A 19282-nucleotide genomic window follows, 5' to 3' on the forward strand; every position below is an offset into this window, starting at 1 on the left:
CGCTGTGTCCTGCATGCCGTGCTGGGCTCACGATGCCGTGTCCCACCGGAGAGGTCTCCTTCCCCATATCCCTCCGTGAGCCCAGCGGAGGGGCACAAAAATGGTTCGGGGCGGGGGCACATGGCGGAGAGGCTGAGGGAACTGGGCTTGTTGAGTCTGCAGAAGAGGAGATCAAGGTGGGTTGAACAGCAGCCGTCACCTCCCTGCCAGGGGGCTGCACAGAGGATGGAGCTGGACTAGTCTCAGTGGGGGCAGACGACAGGACACGGAGCAATGGGCTCAGGCTGCAGCAAGGGAAGTTGAGGTTGGATATTAGAAACTTTTTCAAGGCTGGAAGGGACCTCAGAAGACGATCCAATCCCTTCCCCTGCGGTGAAGCAGGTTCACACATCCAGGTCCTATCTTGTCCTCTCCTCATGGTCTCTCTGGGGTGGCCATTGCCCTGGGCCAGAGGAGGTGCATTTCTTTTTTGAAAGGCAGGGTAGCATGGGCTTATTTTCCCTAGATCAGCCCTCCCAAAGAGAGGCAAAAGGAAGGGCCAAAGGACGAGGCCAAACAAGACCAGGGAAGGGTCTTAACAAAATCGCATCCTTCCAGTGACCAGTGCTGGCCACTTGTGCTCAGGGAAAAAGTGAAGGAGGGTTTGTGATGAGGGAGGTGTTTGTAATACAGTGTTTTAACTCAGGATCAGCTTTGTCATCCAATAAAAGGAAAAGCCTTATGTCACCCGGAGCCGTTGGCTTTGGCATCCTCAGGAACCAAAGCACCAGAAGGAAGGACGGGAAGGAGACAAGAGGCCCCGTTTAGCCACTTGGAAGAGACACTGAAGGGTTGTTCCTCCTAACAGAATAATAGTCCTTGCAAAAGTCAAGGCTTTGTCAGTTTGAGATTGAAACGACTCCACCGGCAGTCCTTCTGCCCGGTCTCGCGGGAGGTTGTTCTGCAACGTAGCAGACCAGTGTGATGCTTCAGCGCCAGGACGCAGTGAATCTCATTATTGTTACTGGTCACACTTTATAAGAGGACTGTAATTACATTATAGTTACATTGCAATTAAAGAGTAATTATACTGGGCTTGCTTCTCGGTAAACAACTATTACTGATGGCTGTAATAAGAACGTTAACTGCCGCACCAGACTGTGTTGTTCATCATTTTGGTCTTCTTCATACACAAAGGTTGGACTAGATTAAACACTGGAATGGATTATGTGTAGACTCCCCATCCTTGGAAGTTTTTAAGAGCAGGCTGAGCAAAGATTTGGCTGGGCTGGTTTATTCAGGGGTGATCCTGACTTGAGCAGGGGGCTGGACTAGACTGCAATTCCTGAGGGCCTTGCTAGCCCGACTTCGTTGTGCTTCGCGAGCGGCTACAACTCGGTAAACCAACCAAGTTGCCGTTAGGGTGCGTTATATTAGCTTGTGGTCATTACAACTACTGGAAAGCATCACTGCGTTGTAATCTCTGCGGTTCCCAAATCATGAAGTGGGACCTCGTCGTTTTTGGCTACCATTCATACTGCAGCGCCGCTCAGAGAGGCGCGTCAGGATCGGGCCCTCCTGATAGCTGCCAGTATCGCTGATGCTGAGTGAGCGAGCCGGCGTGGGCACACGCACAGGATGCATCCCACATCTCATCCCTGTCTGAAATGAAGGAGGAGGTTCAAACCTCAGCCCTTACCTCCCTTTGCGACTGACGTAAAGCAGTTGTTGACTGAGCTGTATTAAAAAAAAAATCCTCTGAGCATGGACAGAAACCTAAAGCTAACCCCTTCTCCAAGCTGGGAGATAAGGGCCATAGGATCTCTGAGCTTTGCCTGGATCCTTCAATTCTTCTCCCTGGGTTCAAAATCCCAGATTAACGTCTTTAATGACACGCCTCTGTCTAGATTTTGACTGGGCATGTGTCAATGAAAGGGGTTGATCATGTAGACCCCGCAGCTACGCATAGCATTTCTGATAATCAGCTTCCCCCCAGGCCAGGGACAGACGTTGCACGTCATCTGGTATAAGGGGTCAGAAACCAGTTCAGATCTGTAACGCAGCGGGGCTAGTGACAGAAGTTACACACAAACCAGTTTAAGTCATCAGAAATGGGTTTAAAGCTGTAACAGAGCAGAAGTTCAGTGCATATCAGCCAGTTTCAAAATGGCTGAAGCTGGTTTAAGATAAACCTGGTTGAATGTAGTATCAGACTGAACTGATTTTGGTCCAACCGGCTTATGAGACTTCTGTCTCAGACCCCAGGGGTGATACAATATTAGGTCTCCGTGTCACTGACCGTGACCTTCAGGACCGTGGCCTTTTGGGGGTGAATGGTTGGGGCTGGACCTTTGGTACCGACTGCCGTCTTTATGTTGAATGGCTTTTGTGTTACGTTCAGGCACTTTAGTAGGCAATTTTAACTCAGGAAAAACTGGAATCTGGAACATACAATGGGGGATACATACAGGATGGAGGCACTTCTGCCAGGGCTGAAGTTCCCATGTTCTTCCCATTATTATAGGAAGACGTTTGCTGCAGCTGCTTCGTTGTGTGAGGAGCCTGTTCCCGTCAGGGTATGTTAAGGAGGATCAGTCAGGGAAAGGCCTTATTTCTGGGGTTTGGCTGGGCTTAGGTGCAAGCCAAGCACCAAGATGCTCCATGCGGGGCAGTTCTGGGCCTGCACAGAGCCCCTAGCCCTTGGGGAGCTTCAAAGCCAAATAGATAAGTGGGCAGTGAGATTGGGCTGCTCCTGGGTTAGGTGGCAGCTGAGTGAGGTTTTGTTTTTTTGGATTGCAGGTTTGGACTTGGATGGCTGCCTTTTATGGAAGCCCTGATTTGCGTGCCTAAATCCCTAGTCCTCCACTTTTGGCTGTTGTGATTCATCTCAAGGCCTTCATGGCCCAAACGTAGTTGAAAACTGAGCCCTGCCCCTCAGAGCTGACAAGCTAGGATCCATACTAGGTATAACGTATCTGCAACTTTAGCATCTGCCGCCACAGAAAGTGGACTGAAACCAAGCCAGCCTTTTCCTGACAGCCAGCTTCTTAGCAAGGGCTTTGCCTACCTGCGGCTACAGAGATGCGCAAAGGATGTGAAGCGACTTTTGTCTGGTTGGTTCTCTGAACTACGCTATCCACTTTGTTGGGAAGTGTTTTATGAATGCTTGATCGCCTGGAAGCAGGCATAACCACCCCACAAACAAACACGTGAACAAACAACAACCCCCCAAAACCCTGAACCAACGTTTACTTTCTGAACGATATTTACTTTCTGAATGATTTATGATTCACCAAAACAATTGCTGTGGGCAATTTTGCAAAACAGGAACTTTTTAAAAATGAGCTGGACAAATGTATGATGATGCAGCTTTGGACAAGAATATATCTGAGCATGTGGGCTCCTTCCAGGATATCCAAGGAGCTCCGAGTGGGGGAGGATGAATCAGGATGAGTGGGACAGGGAGGATTCAGAGGCACGCACACAGGACATTGGGGAAGTTGCTGAAGAGCAGCATATAGATCTGAGTGTCATGATTTGTGGGGCAAATTCCTGGGCCCTGGAAATGAATGCGGATTTTCCAAGGATTTCAGCAAGGTCATGATTTCATCCATTACACTGCAAGACTTCCATTAATTGCTGTTACATTGCAAGACTTAAGCAGGAGGCATTTGTTAAAGAAAAGAGCTACCTTTTGTGGGCCCCTCTACTCAGCTTGAGCTCCAGCTTGGTTTCTCTGGTTTACCCAGGACGGAGCTGCATTTGAAACCCTATATATCACACTGGGGCATCTGCTGACCGACTCATGTAGCACAGGTGAGCATACTGGTGCAACCCTGAGGCTGGTGAGTACCTCCACGGGGCCCAATGGGAGCTGGGAGTGCTCTGGGCCGCAGACTAGCAAGTCTTGAAAGAGTTAAATCTCCAAAGGTTCACGGGTCAGTTTGGGCAAACAACCAAAGGGGGTTTGAAAGGGCTTCAAGGTTTTGATATACGATTCCTCTGCTACTTGCTGGGCGCTGGCTATGGAGCCTGCGTGCAGATACCAACTTCCCCTGGTTTGAGGCAGCGTTTAGCTTGATGGGTCCTTTCCTCTGATCTCTCTTGCCAACAGGTCCTATGGTCCGCTGTGCCGCTCTCTGTCTCAAGTTTTCTTCCCTCTGCAGCGCGGGGGTGAGCATCCTCACTTCTCCTGCAGACAGGTGGTGAGCAGAGCTGGGGGAAAAGCAGCTTCTCAGGAAATGTTGTGTTTTCGCAGTTGTCAGAATCGTGCCCAACCCCGACTCCAGAGCCCCAGTGAACTGGGAGCTCCTGTAGCCTGCGGCTGAGGAGAGAGCGTGGGTTTCACCGGCCGTATCCGCAGGGATATTGGCACGAACGTCAGTGCCACGAGCAGGAGCCTGGCGGATCCGCAGCTCCCAGCGAGACCAGGGGGCTGCCCACGCCAGTGGTTTTGCAGGGACCATCTCTAAGGTCCTTCATCTTAATGTCAGGAATCCAGCAGGTGCCTTGAGTTCGGTGAAAGCCGGAGTAACTCCAAGCATTTCTTGAATGTTTTTAAATGCTGGAGGCTGCAAGTGAGAAGGGAATAGTGTGGGGGGGGGGAGCCCAGTTCACTCTCCCTTTCAGCATCCTGTGACACAGGAGACCAGGCAAGATGGGCTGGTCTGACCCGGTAAAGGTAGCTCTTATGGTCTTATATAAAGAGCCGGCGCGTTATTTTGGATGCAGCGATGTTTTATCAGAACATTTCTGGAGACGTGAGGCTGCCTCACTACATCCGTGTTTGGAGACCCCCGTGTTTGGGGCCACAGCAACTTGAGGACTGGTCTGAGGCTGGGTTTTGGTGAGCTCCCCGCTCGCGGGTGAGACAGCGAAGGCCGCACGGCCGCCACCCCGTGCCATCCGGAGCGAGGTGCTGGGTGAAACCGTGCTCCCCCAGTGTCCTGCCTGGCGTGGACCTGCAACAGCCCTGGTTTTGCTCAAAATAGCTTGCCACAGGCAGAGACATTTTGTTTTTTGCTAAAAGCAAACAGAGTTGCTAAGAAACGAATATTGCAGAGACGGAAATCCACAAAAGGTTTGACAGTCGCTGGATGGAGCGGCTTAGTGAACATGACCATACCGATGGATGAGCGGGGCAGGTTAGTCCCTAGTTCAGCATGGTCCTGTCGCACAGGAGCTGGATCCGTGCCGCCCGGTCTGGGTAGGGCACGGCACTGATGGAGGCTGGAAACGCGGGGGCGGAGAGGAGCGGGGTAGCCCAGGAGCACAGCGGATACAGCCGAGCTGTGAAGACCAAGTAGCTGGTCAGGCATAAAGGACCTAAGTTCCCGTGTTCCCGTTTCCCAGAGCTGGGAGCAGCCGCGCCAGGTTAGTGGGTCTGGTTGTTTATGATGCCTGTAGTCGTGGCACTTTGTGCCCCGAGCCTGACAGCACTTGGGACCTGACCATGGTCAGGGCTTAGCAGGGAAATCATGAAACGGGGCATTTCAGCAGCCAGGAGGCATGGCTGGGTGCTCAGCAATGCTGCTGGCTCCTGACCGCCTGCATCATCACTGTGGCTTTTAAGGGGCCGCTGCCTATTAAATATTCCTCGCCCCCTCCCTACCCCCCAAGCAAGGGAAATAAGCTCCTTGATTGCTCTGCTGCAAGCTGTTCAACCTCTGAAATGCGCCACCCCAGAGGTGGCTGCATTTCAGCAGCGGGCGAACACTAGGGACCAGAGACACCGGGGCAGCGTTGGCTAGGAAGTGGGCTGCTGTCTGGTGTTGGGCGACTCCTTGAAAGCTTTGGAAACCATGATCACTGCCTGGACTATTTATGGACACCCATCTGCTCTCAGGTGTGCGATGGTCATTGCTCGGTCTGTGCCCATGGAGGGAGGCGCCGGGGAGACGAACTATTAAAATAGCAGATAAAAAGCAAAGCTCATGAGTGCGGCGCCAGGCCCGCGAAGCACGAATGCCAGGAGTTGGTGTTAATCTGCATCGGATTTGAAAGGCCGGGTGGGTGGAGAGAGAACAGGCCACAAGAAGCAGCTGGGCTCTCTCCATCCCCCAGCCCTTCTGTTGCAGCCGCACCACGGGGAGACGAGGAGCGCACAATCGAGCAATTCATCCCCGCGCTGCATTGCTTCGCGCGGCTTGCAAAGGCCAAGGAGAAGGAGGAGAAGGAAGGGGGTGGCGGTGGGGGGGAAGCATCTCATGGAAAGCACTTGCAACCAAGCTCCTGCGCCGCTGGCTTCGCTGGGGTCACCTCATTACCGCCGGGCTTTGTACGCCGCTGATAGGCAGCGCTGTGCATAGATGCTGCTTCCTCTCCAGGGCCAGGGTCAAGCATGGACGTGATGGGAAAGGTTGCAATCAGCCTTGCTAGCCTGGGCGCCTTTCATCCGGCCCTCCCGTGTCATCCTGAGAAGCCGTGGTTCTCCATATGCTCTGGACTGGCTCTGGCACAGGCAAGCAGCCCCCTCCCAGCAGCCTGCAGTGGGGAGGGGGCATTCAGTGAGAGGCCTGGACGGGGGAGGCTCAAAGGCACCCAGGTGAACTAGGAGCCTGTGTCTCAGTGAGTCCCTTTGTCTTCATTCACTTAACTCCCCTCCGCCAAAGTAGAAAGCCCTCCCTGCAGAGCTGAGACTCAGGGCAGGTAGACGCGACGGTCTCCATCGTCCTGGGATGGGCATGGGGCTGTGGCTTGCCCTGCATCTTGCAAAGGTCTGGCTGCAAAGTGGGGATCAGTTCGGGGGCATCCAGGCTCCATGCCACGGCGTGAACTGCAAGGTCCAGGGCTGGTCTGTGCGGGGCAGTCCTACCAGCTTCGGCTCCGGCGAATCCTCCTGGTGTCCTAGGATCCTGGTTGCTCATTTCTGGCTTCCTGTCCCCTGCATCCTGCTTCTCCCTGGTGCCTGCTGCTGGCTCCTTGTCGCAGATCTCAGCACAGGCTCCTAAATCCCTGTGCTCTGGCAACCGGCTCCTGGCTCATGCCTTAACTTGTCCTGTGCAGCGGTCGCTGCCTTCCTGGGAGCCCCTGGCTAGTGCCCCTTGATTCTGTCCTTGCCCAAGCCCAAAACACGTACATCCCAGTCATACCCTGGCAGGATCCGGCCCCTCTCCCCAGAGCACTTATCCTTCCCTCCCAGGGGTCTGCCACTGCCCTGAAAGGGAAGCCCGTCCACGCAAGGAGCATCTGGAAATGCTGTTGCTGCCCTTGCCGAAGCATTGCCTGAGCCATCGTCAGCATAAAGACAAGCCACCTCGCTCCAATCCTTCACCCTCCTTCATCTAACAAAGCCCTGACCCAGTCCGGCGCATCCTGCACAAATCACTGGGGATGTCCTCCGGTCTCCTGGGGTGAAAGACAGCGCCAGGGAGAGATGAGGAAGGAGTTCTTCATCTCTCCTCCCAGCTCAACCTTCTCCAGTCTCCGAAGAGAAGGAGATAAAGACGGGAGTGGATGGGGGAAACTCCCAGGCCAGCCTCACTGTGCGGACCTCGAAGCAGATGTACCGGGCACGAATGGCAGTGAGGAGGGGTGTGGTCTGAGTGTGCACCTGTGCGGGGGGATGTCCTTGTGTGGGAGGAGCAGACTTATAGCAGAGGCCCTGCTGTGCCGGGGGCTGCCCAGCTGCAATTTGCTGCTACACAGACAACTTCAGGGAAGCTGGCAGTGGTAGCTCTGTGAGAGGGAGACAGCATCTCCTTATGGTTAGAGCATGATGCCCATGCAATGTGTGATTTCAGGGAGCACCGCCCCCCCCAGCAACTCAGTTTGCCCATGTGTAAAGTGGGTCGAGGAGCAACACTTCCCTTCGGTGAAGTCCTGCTCACCCCCCTGCTTTGAGAAGCTCCTGCTGGAAGGTGCTGCAGAAGCGGGGGCATTGGCTGCATTTCCAGAGAAAGCCAAGTGCCAGCTGCCTGCCCACCCCTGGAGGTTGGTGTCAGGCTGGGTAGGAGTCCTGGCACTGCCCACCTCTGAGGCCAGCTTCCTCCCGGGGATGTCTCACAAGTGCTGCGGACGTCTCGTGAGCTCCCTGGCTCGTGTCAGGAAGGGCGACACCTCGGCAAAGTGAGTGTACCGATGCCGTAATGTCCCATACGGGCGGGCTGGCCTGCCACAGGAGCCTGGGCATGGTCCAGGCACTGGCCGGGGTCTCAGCAAACCTGGGTTCAGGTCATGGCTCTGCTACTGCCTCTCTGTGTGCCCGTGGGCACATCACTTTGCCTGAAATCCTGGTCCGCTGAAGCCAGGTGTGGTGGAGATCCCTGGGACTGAGATGTTGCCTTTTACCTCGCGTTTTGTGCCCTGTGCGTGGGGATGAGCAGCTCCATGTTGCTGGCTCTCACCACGCGAGTGTAACCCGCAGCTCAGAGACTAGAAGGCTTTTTTTTGTTTAAAGTCACTATATTTTTAATTAACTGTTGCTATTTCTGAGCCAATCCTATGGTATTAGGAGCCCCCGCTTGTGACTTTGGCCGCCTCCAGCTTGGCGGTATCACTGACTCTACCACGAAGAGCTTGCAGATGACCTATGACATGTGTTGGAGGAGAAGGCTAGTTCAGTGGTTAGTGCATGAGGCTGCTTTCTCAAAAGGCATGAGGCTGCTATCAATCGGCGGGCAGGGGGATACAGCAGAGGAGTGTCCAGTGGTGCTGAACCTCTGAAATCTGCACTCGTGTCAGGGCCATGGGGAGTCTCAGCACTTCTGGGAGGCAGGCTCCATTCAACAGCCCATTAGAGCAGACCAGTTAGAAATCTTGGGATAAGGCTCAGGTATTAGAAAGCCCATTTTACAGGTAGGAAAACTGAGGATGGACATTGCGTGTTTAGCTGGAGTCAGTAGAAGAGAACCCGTGTGCTCAGGCCAATGCGCTTTGGCTACAGCCGTGTGCTTTGGCTTTGAGCAGCCTCACCAGAAAACCGCACAAGAAGCTTTTCTCTCCACGTTTCCAACCTGGATTGTCCCTAGTTCCCCACGCTGATGTGGCTCGGGAAAGCAGCTGAGCTTCGACCCCTTTCCTTCCTTTGGTTCTTCCTTTCCATGCCCTGTCCCGCTGACCACCAGGTTTTGGAGGGAGGGGGCGAGGGCTGGCCTGGCCCGGTCCCCCGGGGATCCCAGCATTGCAGACAGCAAACACTCACCCGTGCTTTTAACTCCCTGCTGACTCTCAGATGCATTTCATCCACCCCGGCCCTGTAGCACACGCCATCACGCTGCCTGTCACTCACGGGGTGACCTTCATAGCACGCTGCCCTCTGCGGCTGAGCTAGCGCTTCTCGCCGGCGTGATGAAAACAACAGCACCCGAGGGGAGGAGGTGGGAAAGGGAAGCCTTTTCATGGGCAACTACGCAGCATCCTGCACAATGCACCCAGGACGAGCCGGGTGACCGGGGCGGCGCTGGGGACAGCGAGCCGGCGGCTCTCTCCGAGCACGAGGAGGCTGATTCGGGGGCCTGGCGTGGCTGGGACCTGTGGGGTATGGGCAGAGCAAACCCACGTGGGTCAGGTGTGACTTTGCAGGGCAGGCCCGTGCAATCCTCACTCCAGAAATAATCCTTCTCTGAGGGGAAATGTCAGCGTCTGCCTGGTTTCATCCCAGCACAGAAGAGGCCCTGCTTAAAACAGCTCCCCAGAGTCTGCAGGACTGGCTCCAGTCCCAGCTGAGTTGTGTGGCCAAGTCACTTCAGTCCCAGGTACCTCGTCCTCCCCCATCTCAGCTGGGAGGAGAGGGAGCCCCCAGGCTCAGAGAGGACGTACTGGGGGCGATGAGCCAGGAGGGCTACAAGGGGCTGGATGTGAATAGTGCCTCTGATATTTCCCCCCCGTCCCCAGCTGGAAGGAGAACATGCCCAGGAGAGGTGGAAAGGATTTGGGCCAGCTTTTGCCTGTCCCTCCCCAGCCGTAAACACACTCCTGCAAGTTGGGGGAATATTCAGATCCCCTTTTCACACGGCGGGACCCGAGTCGTGGGGAAGCTCCTGGCTGCATCTGCAGAAGGACCGAGGCTCCTCCGACTCTGTGTGCCGCCTCCTGACCCACTGCCTTCCCATCCATGGGGTGGGCATCACATCGCCCAAGAGGACCTGGGGCCACTTCAGGAACTGGATTGGGCTCTCCTGACCCCCTTCCTTGTGCCTTGACCTTGACCCTGTAATTGTGCCCTCCTCTCCGCAGGCTGGTCAGCCTGCTCTGCAGATCCGGTCCCGTTGTTCGAGACAGTTACAGGCAACACCTTCCACCAGGGATACCTGTCCCAAACCACAGACATTAATAACGGCACTGTCACCTCCACGTAGGTCATATCTGACCCCGCAAGAAAGTTATGGCTGGCCTCATTTGTGCTGTACAGAAGCATCTTTCTCTGGCATACAGGGGAGGATCTGAGGCATGGACTGGGAAGGGCTTTGTCAACGGCCCACAGTGATTTGGGGGCCAAGCCAGGACTGGATCCAGGTGTCCCTAGTTCCAGGCATATACATACATACATACATACATACATATATTTATATATATATACACACATATATATATATATATATATATATATATATATATATATGGAGGCTAAACAAAGAACTCTCTGTGTGTATATATATGTATGTGTATGTGTGCGTGTGTGTATTGGGGTGTTTTCTTTTTGGGGTTAGCTATATTGGTCTGGGGCTATATGATAGACAGAGTCTTTTGGTTCAAGTTGATATCTTTTATTAGATCATCTTGGAGGTGGGTTGATGTTTCACCTTGAACCAAAAGACTCTGTCTATTATATATATGTGTGTGTGTGTGTGTGTGTGTGTGTGTATATATGTGTATGTATGCAGGTATGTGTGTATATATATATATACACACATATATGTATATATATATATATGTGATGTGTGTGTATGTGTGTATGGATAGAGAGAGTATTATATTTTTAAGCCATGTCTGGGAGGATTTGTGTGTCCCGTCATGCTGCTAATAATCCCCTTGCAGCACTTTGATCTGATCCATTACTAGCTTCTGCATCTCAGGCTCTCTCTTGCCCTGCTCCACTCTTTCCGCCAACTCAAGATGAGCCGAGGCTGTGGACAGGCAGCCAGAAGCCAGATCTGTCGGCTCAGATCGACTCTGGGGCTTCGAGTGGCTGGGAAGCAGCTTTCTGGCCGTGGGGAAATGCAGGGCAAGAGGCAGGGCTTGGGATTCTGCCTCTGGTCCATTTATCCAGCTCTTGGTCTAGCTGAGTCTGGTCCCTCCTCCCCACGACCGCTCATTGCATTGGCCCATGCCTGCAGCCTGGCTTCAAACCCCTGCTCCTTGCCCCCATCTAACCCCGGTCGTCCCCCCACCCAATGCACTTTGCATCTCTTGCATTGCAGACTCACTGTCCTGCAGTGCAGCTGGTTGTGTTAACCTGTGGGGGTGTGTGTCAGCTGAACTGTATCACAACCTGCCACTTCTGTCTGGGATCTCTCCAGCTAAGCTGAGCTGAGTGGAGCCCAGGCATTAGGTTGGGAGACCTTTTTTTGGAAACTCAGGTGCTGTAGAAAGCAGTGTGCATGAGTCAGTCCTGGCAGGGAGCTCTCTTTCTGCTGGGCCAACACCCAAGCATCCTTTCTCAGAGGGCATCATGTTGGCCAGGTGTCCTGTCGTCTCAGCAGGGCATCCTCTGAGAAAGGATGCTGGCAAATCGTTTCAGGTCCTAGGGCACTTTTGCAAGTTGGGTGTATTTATTTAATCTCTCCGCATGGCGCAAGAGCTCACCATTGACAGGATTGATGTGACAGGCTTCTTAAAGGAGAGTCAGCTGAGGCATAGATAGCGCTGGGGTCCACGGCAGGGAAGTGCTGGCTATGCTTGCTATTCATTTTGTTCCCCAAAGGGAGCCTCTAAAACACCGGCATGATCCACCCCGGCCAAACTGCAACCTCCCCATCAGCATTACGGAGACCCTCTGGGTGCTGCTCCAGGCACCCTTGCTTGCTTAGCAGAAAGGCGAGACGTTCCCAGCCCTTCCAGCTCTCCCTGCTTGCAGTTCCTTGTGAATAAGGACATTAAGGAGTTGATGTTTTTCAGGCAGCAACAAGAGACAGAGCTTTTTTTCATTTTTTTTCCCAGGCCACGCACTAGTTAGCTGTCTGCCACCATCAGAAAAGAGCTCTGTGTGATGCCGGCTGATTTCTTGAAGGCACTGGAAGCGCTGCGGAAGAAGGATTAGCTTTGTTTGATTAGCAGGGTTTTCATCCTTCCAGGATATTAGCCATGCTCCAGAGGAAGGAAAGAGGGAAATAGGAGGCAGCAGACTCCTTTAATGTGGCACATCAGAGCCAGCAAGCAGAGCAGGGAGACCCAGGGACACCACAGAGCTTGCCTGAGCCGGGGAGAAGGGAGCGGGAGGTGGGGGACAAGGTGCTTCCTTTGTCCTGCGAAATCTTGTGCAGGGAGACAAACTTCCTGCCGTCGTTTTCTTGATTAAGACGAGGCGGAGAGTGGTCCGGCCTTGCCGAGCGTGCATCTAACGCTGGGTAACACTGCGCTCTGCCGGGTACACTGGGAAATGCTACATTATGAGTCATAAGCCCTGATACGTGCCTGTCGGAAGAGGATTCTCCATCTGCGTGTGTGCACAGACCCTACGCATGGGCAGCGCGCAGCCCCTCGGCCTGCTCCTGTTGGCGTGATGCTTGAAGCCCTGATGGTCCATGGGGTGTGTATGGGGGAGAAGCTGTGGTGTTCTTCAATGGACTCGGAGACGGTCCAGGCTCATCTGGAAGGTCTCGGGAAGAGAAGCCCAGGGTCAGATTTTATGCTGGGGTCAAGCAGATGGAGAAGGCAGGTGCAGGCAAGCTGAGAGGAGCGGCAGTGACCAGCAAGGGGCTGGGGGGGCACCTGCCTCCACAGGGAGCTGCAAGCACGTCCCTCAAAGCCTTCCCTCTCTTTGCACGGGATAGCATGCACCTGCGGTCATAGCCCCTCCTGCCCTGAGCAGCTCCTGTGGGGAGGTTCCCCGAGGGAATCAGTCTCCGGCGTTGCGCAAACTGGCAGGAAAGGATGGCCTTGCAGCCGAGGTTTGTGCCCAGGACTTGGGTGTGGGGTTCAATGCCCAGCTCTGTTGCAGGATCCCTGCATGACTTCCGGCGGGGCTGCCCGTGGGAACAGAGAGGTGTGCAGTCCCCCTGGGCTTCGACTGCAAGCTGGTTGGGGTCGCCTGTTTGACCAGCCCAGGGAAGCTCAGACCTTGGGTGTGATTAGCATGCAAACTACTAATCAGTGGAGAAAACGACGACTTGACTGGGCCTCTTGACCCGAGGGGACTAAGTCATCTGGCAGATCCTGTCTGCATTTCAGCTTCTGCTTTGTCTCTGTTACACACGTCATTCGGGGGGGGGGGGGGGGGGGGGGGGTGTCCATGCTGAACTTGTCAGACACCTGCTTTCTTTTTGGTGATTATAAAGACAATCTGACTCTTGTTCATACATTTCTCCTTGGACTGTGGCTGACTCGGTGGGCTTGTATTTTGGGGCAACCTGTAGTTTAGATCCTAACAGGGGAAGCCCTGTTAGCAACAGATCCCGCTGTGGATGGGTGCAGAGAGAGAGGAGAGCAGCACTAGGGGTTGCAACCCCTGTCCCCTGCGGCCAAGGGCGGTCTGTCCTTGCACGCTGCTCTGAAAACCACCGTCTTGATCCGCCAACCCCTCGTGCAGGAGGATGCAGGAGCGGCGGCGAAGACAGAGTGCTGCATCCTGCCATCCCCACCCACGCAGCGGAGATCCAGGTGTTTACGTGTTTATTGTTTCCTTCCTCTTAAAATGTCCCACTTCAGCAAGGATCAGTTGAAGGAGAAAAAAAATACGTTGAGGGTAAAGCCTTCCAGATGGGACTCTGTTCAGGGGAAATCAATTCCAAGGCCTAACAGCCGTAACGCGGCATCCCATTAACGGGGCGGCGTCGTTAAAGTTTGTTGGCTTCCGCAGTGTGGATCCTGGAGAGCGAGGGCCGTTCCCAGGTGGCACGGGGCTTGCTGTTATGGAGCTGGGGCTAGGCTGCCCTTCGTGTGAGCAAACCCACATTGCCGGGGGGGACGGGAGACTTGGAGGCTCCAGGTTGTGGAGTATCTAGTTGGGATTTGGCCCTGAAATGAGCAGATTTGCCCCTGTCTCAATGCCTGCTTCTGTCTATAGGCTCTCTGGTTGTTATAAAATGTCCTTCCCCAGCCACTAAAGGGAGTGGGTTTTATGGGGAGATGGACCAAGAGGTTAAAAATATCCTGATAGGGCCGGGGAGAGTTTCTGGGGAGTGGGCTGCCTTCCCTTTGAGAGATCTCAGCACTCACTGAGGGCCTGAGCCGTCCTCTTTGCAAATGGCATCCCTCATTAAAGATGTCTCAGGTCATGCCAAGCTGATGGGAGCCAGGTCCACACTGGAAGTGAGCATCCGTCCTGCCCCCTTTCATTTGCATGCTCCCGCAATGTGGTCTGGCACCGCGATTCGGAGCATGCTGGAAATCTGGTGAGTTTGCAGCGCTTGGCATGGCTGGGACAGCGCTATCACATTTGGCGGGGGACCAGCTGGGGCCCGGGCTGGGAGTTGGATTTCTGCAAGATTAAAATACAAATGGGTTGGCATGAGCGCCTAATCTCGCCGAACCCTGAGCCACGTCAGAAGCTGCATGTGGTTTCAAGGTCCCGCGAACCTGGTGGCATTTGGATCTCGTGGGCCCGCTTGCAAGGTCAGCCTGTGGTCTGGCTGCCGTCTTGGGTAGAGTCAGGAGCCAAGTCCAGCCGTAGGAGCCGGAGCTGCATTCGCACTCGGAGCTCCTGCAAAGCGTGTGGGCTGCACGATGGTCTCAGGTTAGGTCTCACTCTGGTTTTAAGGCCTTTCCTCGGGGTGGAGCTCGGCTGAGTGGCTTCTGGGTTTGATGCTGATGTCGTAGACACGTCCCCCACTACAGGATGGGCTAGCCATGTGTGGACTGGGTGCAGGACGCCGAGAGCTGAAACCCCCCTGAAGTGTGGGAGGAGATGGGTGGGCAATGGGGCAGTGGGGGTGCTGATGGGGAAGATGTCTCCCACACAGCAAAAAGGAGGTTGCAAGTGGATTATAAGCCCTGGCTCTGAACCTGTCTCTGGTTGTGACCTGAGTACAGCACATGCCCGTAATCATCCCAGAAGCTGGCTGCATACAAGGAGGATGGAGCTGGAGAAGGCCTGCTGGGTGGGATGCATGCAGAAACCTCTTTAGGCTCCGAGATAATGTTTGACGGCTTGGACTGCAGTCCCATGAACTTGAGCACCTGCTCTTGACCTGACTTGATACCAGAAAGGGAAAGGAAAGCTGGCTGAACTACTGCAGAGGGCTGGGGTCAGTTTGAAAGGGCCCTTCAAGAGACACAGGGCTTTTGATTTGTGTCCTGGTCCCCAGCTTTCTCCTGGGCTGGAGGTCTCCAACAGTGCTGGGGGAGAGGGGACCTACAGCCTATATGCCCCCTCCCACCGGCGACTGCCTGACCTCTGTGCAAGCCCGGGGTGGCTCACATGGACTGAACGTGCTGAGAAGGGGTATTTTAGCTCCCTCTGTGCCATCTGGTTGTGACAGCTGACATTTCCGAGGCTGGCAGCATTTACCTCGAGGTGTGATGGGTTTCCCCATTGCTCAGAGCCTTTGCACCAAGGCTGGCTCAGTCTGAAAGCCAGCAGCGAGGGCCCAGGAGGTGAGGGATAGGACACCAGTGCTAAGGCCGGATGCCCCTGGGCTGCAGGGTTCCCCCTCCCACTGTCTACAGCATCCTCTCCTTGCACCCTGTATGGGGCCCTGTTTCCTCCCCGCCACACAACCCTTGACCAGCTGTCCAGTGTTTAGTGCTGCTTATTGGAGCCGGGCCCCCCCCCGGTACATGCAGGGGCAATGAGGCTGCTGAAGTCTGAAGCAGGGGACTGGAGGGGGCAGGACAAGCAGGGTAGTGACATGCACACCCATGTCCTGCAGGAGCCCAGTGCTCCCAGAGGAGGTAGTAGGTATACGTGTCCCCTCTCCGTGCCTCCCCAGTGTCTCTGGAAAGCCGTGGGGGTGCCCTGCACCCCTAATGCAGCCCTACATCCCCGCATCTGCAAGGGGCACAGCTGCCTGGAGCAGGGGGGCATAATTATGCCCTGATCCTGGTGGTTCTTGGCTATAGGTTTTGCCCCTCTGCTTTGAGGACCGATCCTCATATTTGGGGTCAGGAAGGGATTTTTCTCCCATGGTCAAATCGGTACAGACTGCACAGGCGGAGTTGGGGGGAGGGAGATGGCCTTCCTTTGTAGTGTGGAGACATCCCTTCTTATTGGGACCACTCGCGCATCTATTAGCAGCCTTTGCAGCAGCAGGGCGTTGTCTGCCATGGCCCCCCGCTTTCCCTGGGGCAGGTTGGGGTGTGATGTCTTGTGGCAGGAGGTTAGAAAACGGACTCGTGGGATGATTTGGGCAGGGGGTTGGACTAGCTACGACCCACTTCTGCATGAAAGACACTGGGAAGGAGGAGGAGGCACGGGGAAGGGGGCAGGCGGACATGGGGGGGCAGAAGTCTTTGCACAGAGGAAGGCTGCGGTGCCGCGGTGCAGAGGAGCCACGACTGCCCGTTCTCGTCGGCACCGAGAGGGCATATCCCCCGGCTGGAGCATGGGGGTGACCGGTGCCAGGCAGTGCCTGGCAGTGACGGGGGCTGGTAACTGGCCTTCCCCCGGGGTAACCGAGACCCCGTGTGTGCCCGGTGGCTCGCTGGGGGTGGGGAGGGGGTGGTGCTCCCTCAGCAACGGGTTAATTTTCCATCTCTTTCCATCTCCAGGCAGTGCTTATGGCCACACGGTGGAGCCTGCGTCCAGACATGGGAAGAGCGGCTTGATCTCACCTGGAGCCTCCGAAGCCCTCGCTTTCCCCGCCGGGCTCGCACCTGTTATGTCCAAGACCTGGCCCCTGCCTGCCCATTCCTTGGCGTTCCTGAGGACCAGAGACCTAGGATGAGGAGCACTGGATCTGCCCTGAACCTGCTTTGGATCTCGCCACTCTTTTTGGTGTGGACCGTGGTAGCCCTGGACCTGGCGCGGACGCCCTGCACCACCTTGGTCCAAGGGAAGTTTTTTGGGTACTTCTCCTCTTTCGCCGTCTTCCCGCCCAACTCCTCGCACTGCTCGTGGATCATCCAGAACCCCGACCCCCGGCGCTACACCCTCTACATGAAGGTCCTGAAGCCCACCGGCGCCTGCGACCGCCAGCAGGTCCGCACCTACCAGTTCGACTCGTTCCTGGAGTCCACCCGCACCTACCTGGGCATGGAGAGCTTCGACGACGTGCTGAAGCTCTGCGACGCCTCCACCCGGTTTGCTTTCCTCCAGTCCAACAAGCAGTTCCTGCAGATGAAGCAGACCCTGCCCCTGGCAGACGGCGGGCATGTGCGGTGGAAACCGGCCAAAACTCAGGAGCGGGACTTCTCGGTGGAGTACCTGGTGGTGGGCAACAGGAACCCTAGCAAAGCCGCTTGCCAAATGCTTTGCAAGTGGCTGGACACCTGCCTGACCACCAGCAGCAGCTCTCACCCCTGTGGCATTATGCAGACGCCCTGCGCTTGCTCTGGAGGGGAGGCCCTGGACCAGCCCAGCGAGATCCAGGGGCTGAGCAAGAAGAAGGACGATTGCTTTAAGGATGGGATTTACTTGGAGAACTGCATGAGCAGCCCGAAAGACAGCAGCGGGGTGGATTTCCTGGGTGAGTGGCATCCGGCTCCAGTCTCGGCTGCTGGCAAGGCTGGGATGGGAGCGGGGCGGTTTGCAAGCAATGGGGTGGCAGGTGAAGACTGTCCTGTGGATCTCTCCTGTTGTTTGTACCATGCCCGTCACCGCGGTGTCGGAGCTTCTCCCATTGCTTCATCTGAAAGCCATCGCTCCTTTTATTCATTGCTGGGCAGGATCTGTAATTCTGGTGGCTTTTTATTAGCATGCAATGAATTAGCAGATGAGTGCTAGCTGAACAAGTGGGTGACTGCTCGGGGATGTGCCTCATTTATTTGCCTTTCCTGCATCCACAGAGGCAGCAATGGGCTATTCGTGCCCAGGGGCAGGCAGGCTGCTAAAGCACATGCAGCAAGGGGTGGCCTGAAGGGAGCCCAGACCCATGTCAGGTTCTGCTCTGCAGCCTTTTTTCCCCATTCAATGCACAGAAGAGATCTGAAGATGCCTCCAGGGCCGGAGAAAACGGACCTAGATGAGTGCAGGTTTTGATTTGTGGTCCCTCTGCACTTGAGAAGTGTCTGGATAAGTCCCTGAGTGGATAGGCAGGGGTGGGGGCAGTATCCCCAGCTGCCTTTCTCTGCATTTGAATGGTGCGGGGTCAGAAAGCAGAGCTGGGGAGCAGGACTGGGTGTGAAGCAGGCTGGGTCTCCCCTGGCGCAAGGTCCCCTCGGACACCTGTTTATGCCCATGTCCCGTCACCTGTTTGAGCGATGGCGGTAGAGGGAACGGCTCGGTGCTCTGTGAAGCAGCCCGTGTTAGTGATGTCCGGTGAGTACAGATCCCATTAATCTCCGCCAGCTTGAACAGTTGCAGACTCTCCGGATGAAGGGCAGAAAGTGGGTGGGGGGGGAAGGGAGAAAGAAGGCTTCTGGCCTGGAAATTGCAACTTCTGGCTGTTTCGGGCTTGTGCGTTCGTCCTGCATCACTCATGTCGCTGCCACCGAGCAGGTGGCTCTGACCTGGGTGGGATATGGCATGCGGGCCTGGACTCAGAGATCTCCAAATGCTGAAGTCTAGACCTGCCCTTGACTGCTGCAGCTGCACCCTCCTCCACTACTGTGCAAAGACTGGAGCTGGATCTGAAATGTGTGGGCCATGCTCACTTCTGCAAAGCCTCCGGCTGCATTATTCCTCAGGGTGAAGAATAGCCAGGGCTCAGGTGGCGACTCCTTCATGAGGAATAGTGGGCAGCCTGGCGTGGCTGCACAGGCGTGGCTTTAGATACCATTGAAACAACTAGGTGGAAAAGTCACTGTAAGTCACTCGGTGGTATCACATCACTGTGGATTTTATAGGAGCTGCTGGGGCCCGGTAAACTTTGCATCAGCATGCTACGTCTCCCGATGAGAGCCAAGCGCAAAGATACCACCGACGGAGTCCTTTCACCGAGCCAGCTTGTGAGCTGGTTGCAAAATCTGTTATTCAACAGTTTTTTTTTGCATAAATGTCTTTGCATAAATGCATTTTCTCCACCGGAACAGCTTTGCATGGACTTTAGTCATGGCTGCTTTGTGTAGGGCCGGTTTGAGCCGTCAGTCACGTGCCGTTGTTTTTTAT

General features: G+C 55.1%; 1 protein-coding gene across 8 annotated transcripts in view; it reads left to right on the plus strand.

Annotated features, from left to right (window-relative positions):
* The window catches only part of ADGRB1 (adhesion G protein-coupled receptor B1), a 320747-nt gene that overhangs the window by 70653 nt on the left and 230812 nt on the right, over nt 1-19282 (plus strand). For all 8 annotated transcript variants that reach the window (XM_090040749.1, XM_090040747.1, XM_090040750.1 and 5 more), the window contains exon 2: nt 16786-17702. In XM_090040749.1, the coding sequence (XP_089896875.1) occupies nt 16958-17702 (745 nt within the window). In that variant the 5' untranslated portion in view covers nt 16786-16957. The remainder of the gene's footprint in view (nt 1-16785; nt 17703-19282) is intronic.

Source organism: Crocodylus siamensis, chromosome 3 (assembly GCF_052110815.1).
Source record: "Crocodylus siamensis isolate JL-2025a chromosome 3, ASM5211081v1, whole genome shotgun sequence".
NCBI classification, from domain to species: domain Eukaryota; kingdom Metazoa; phylum Chordata; order Crocodylia; family Crocodylidae; genus Crocodylus; species Crocodylus siamensis.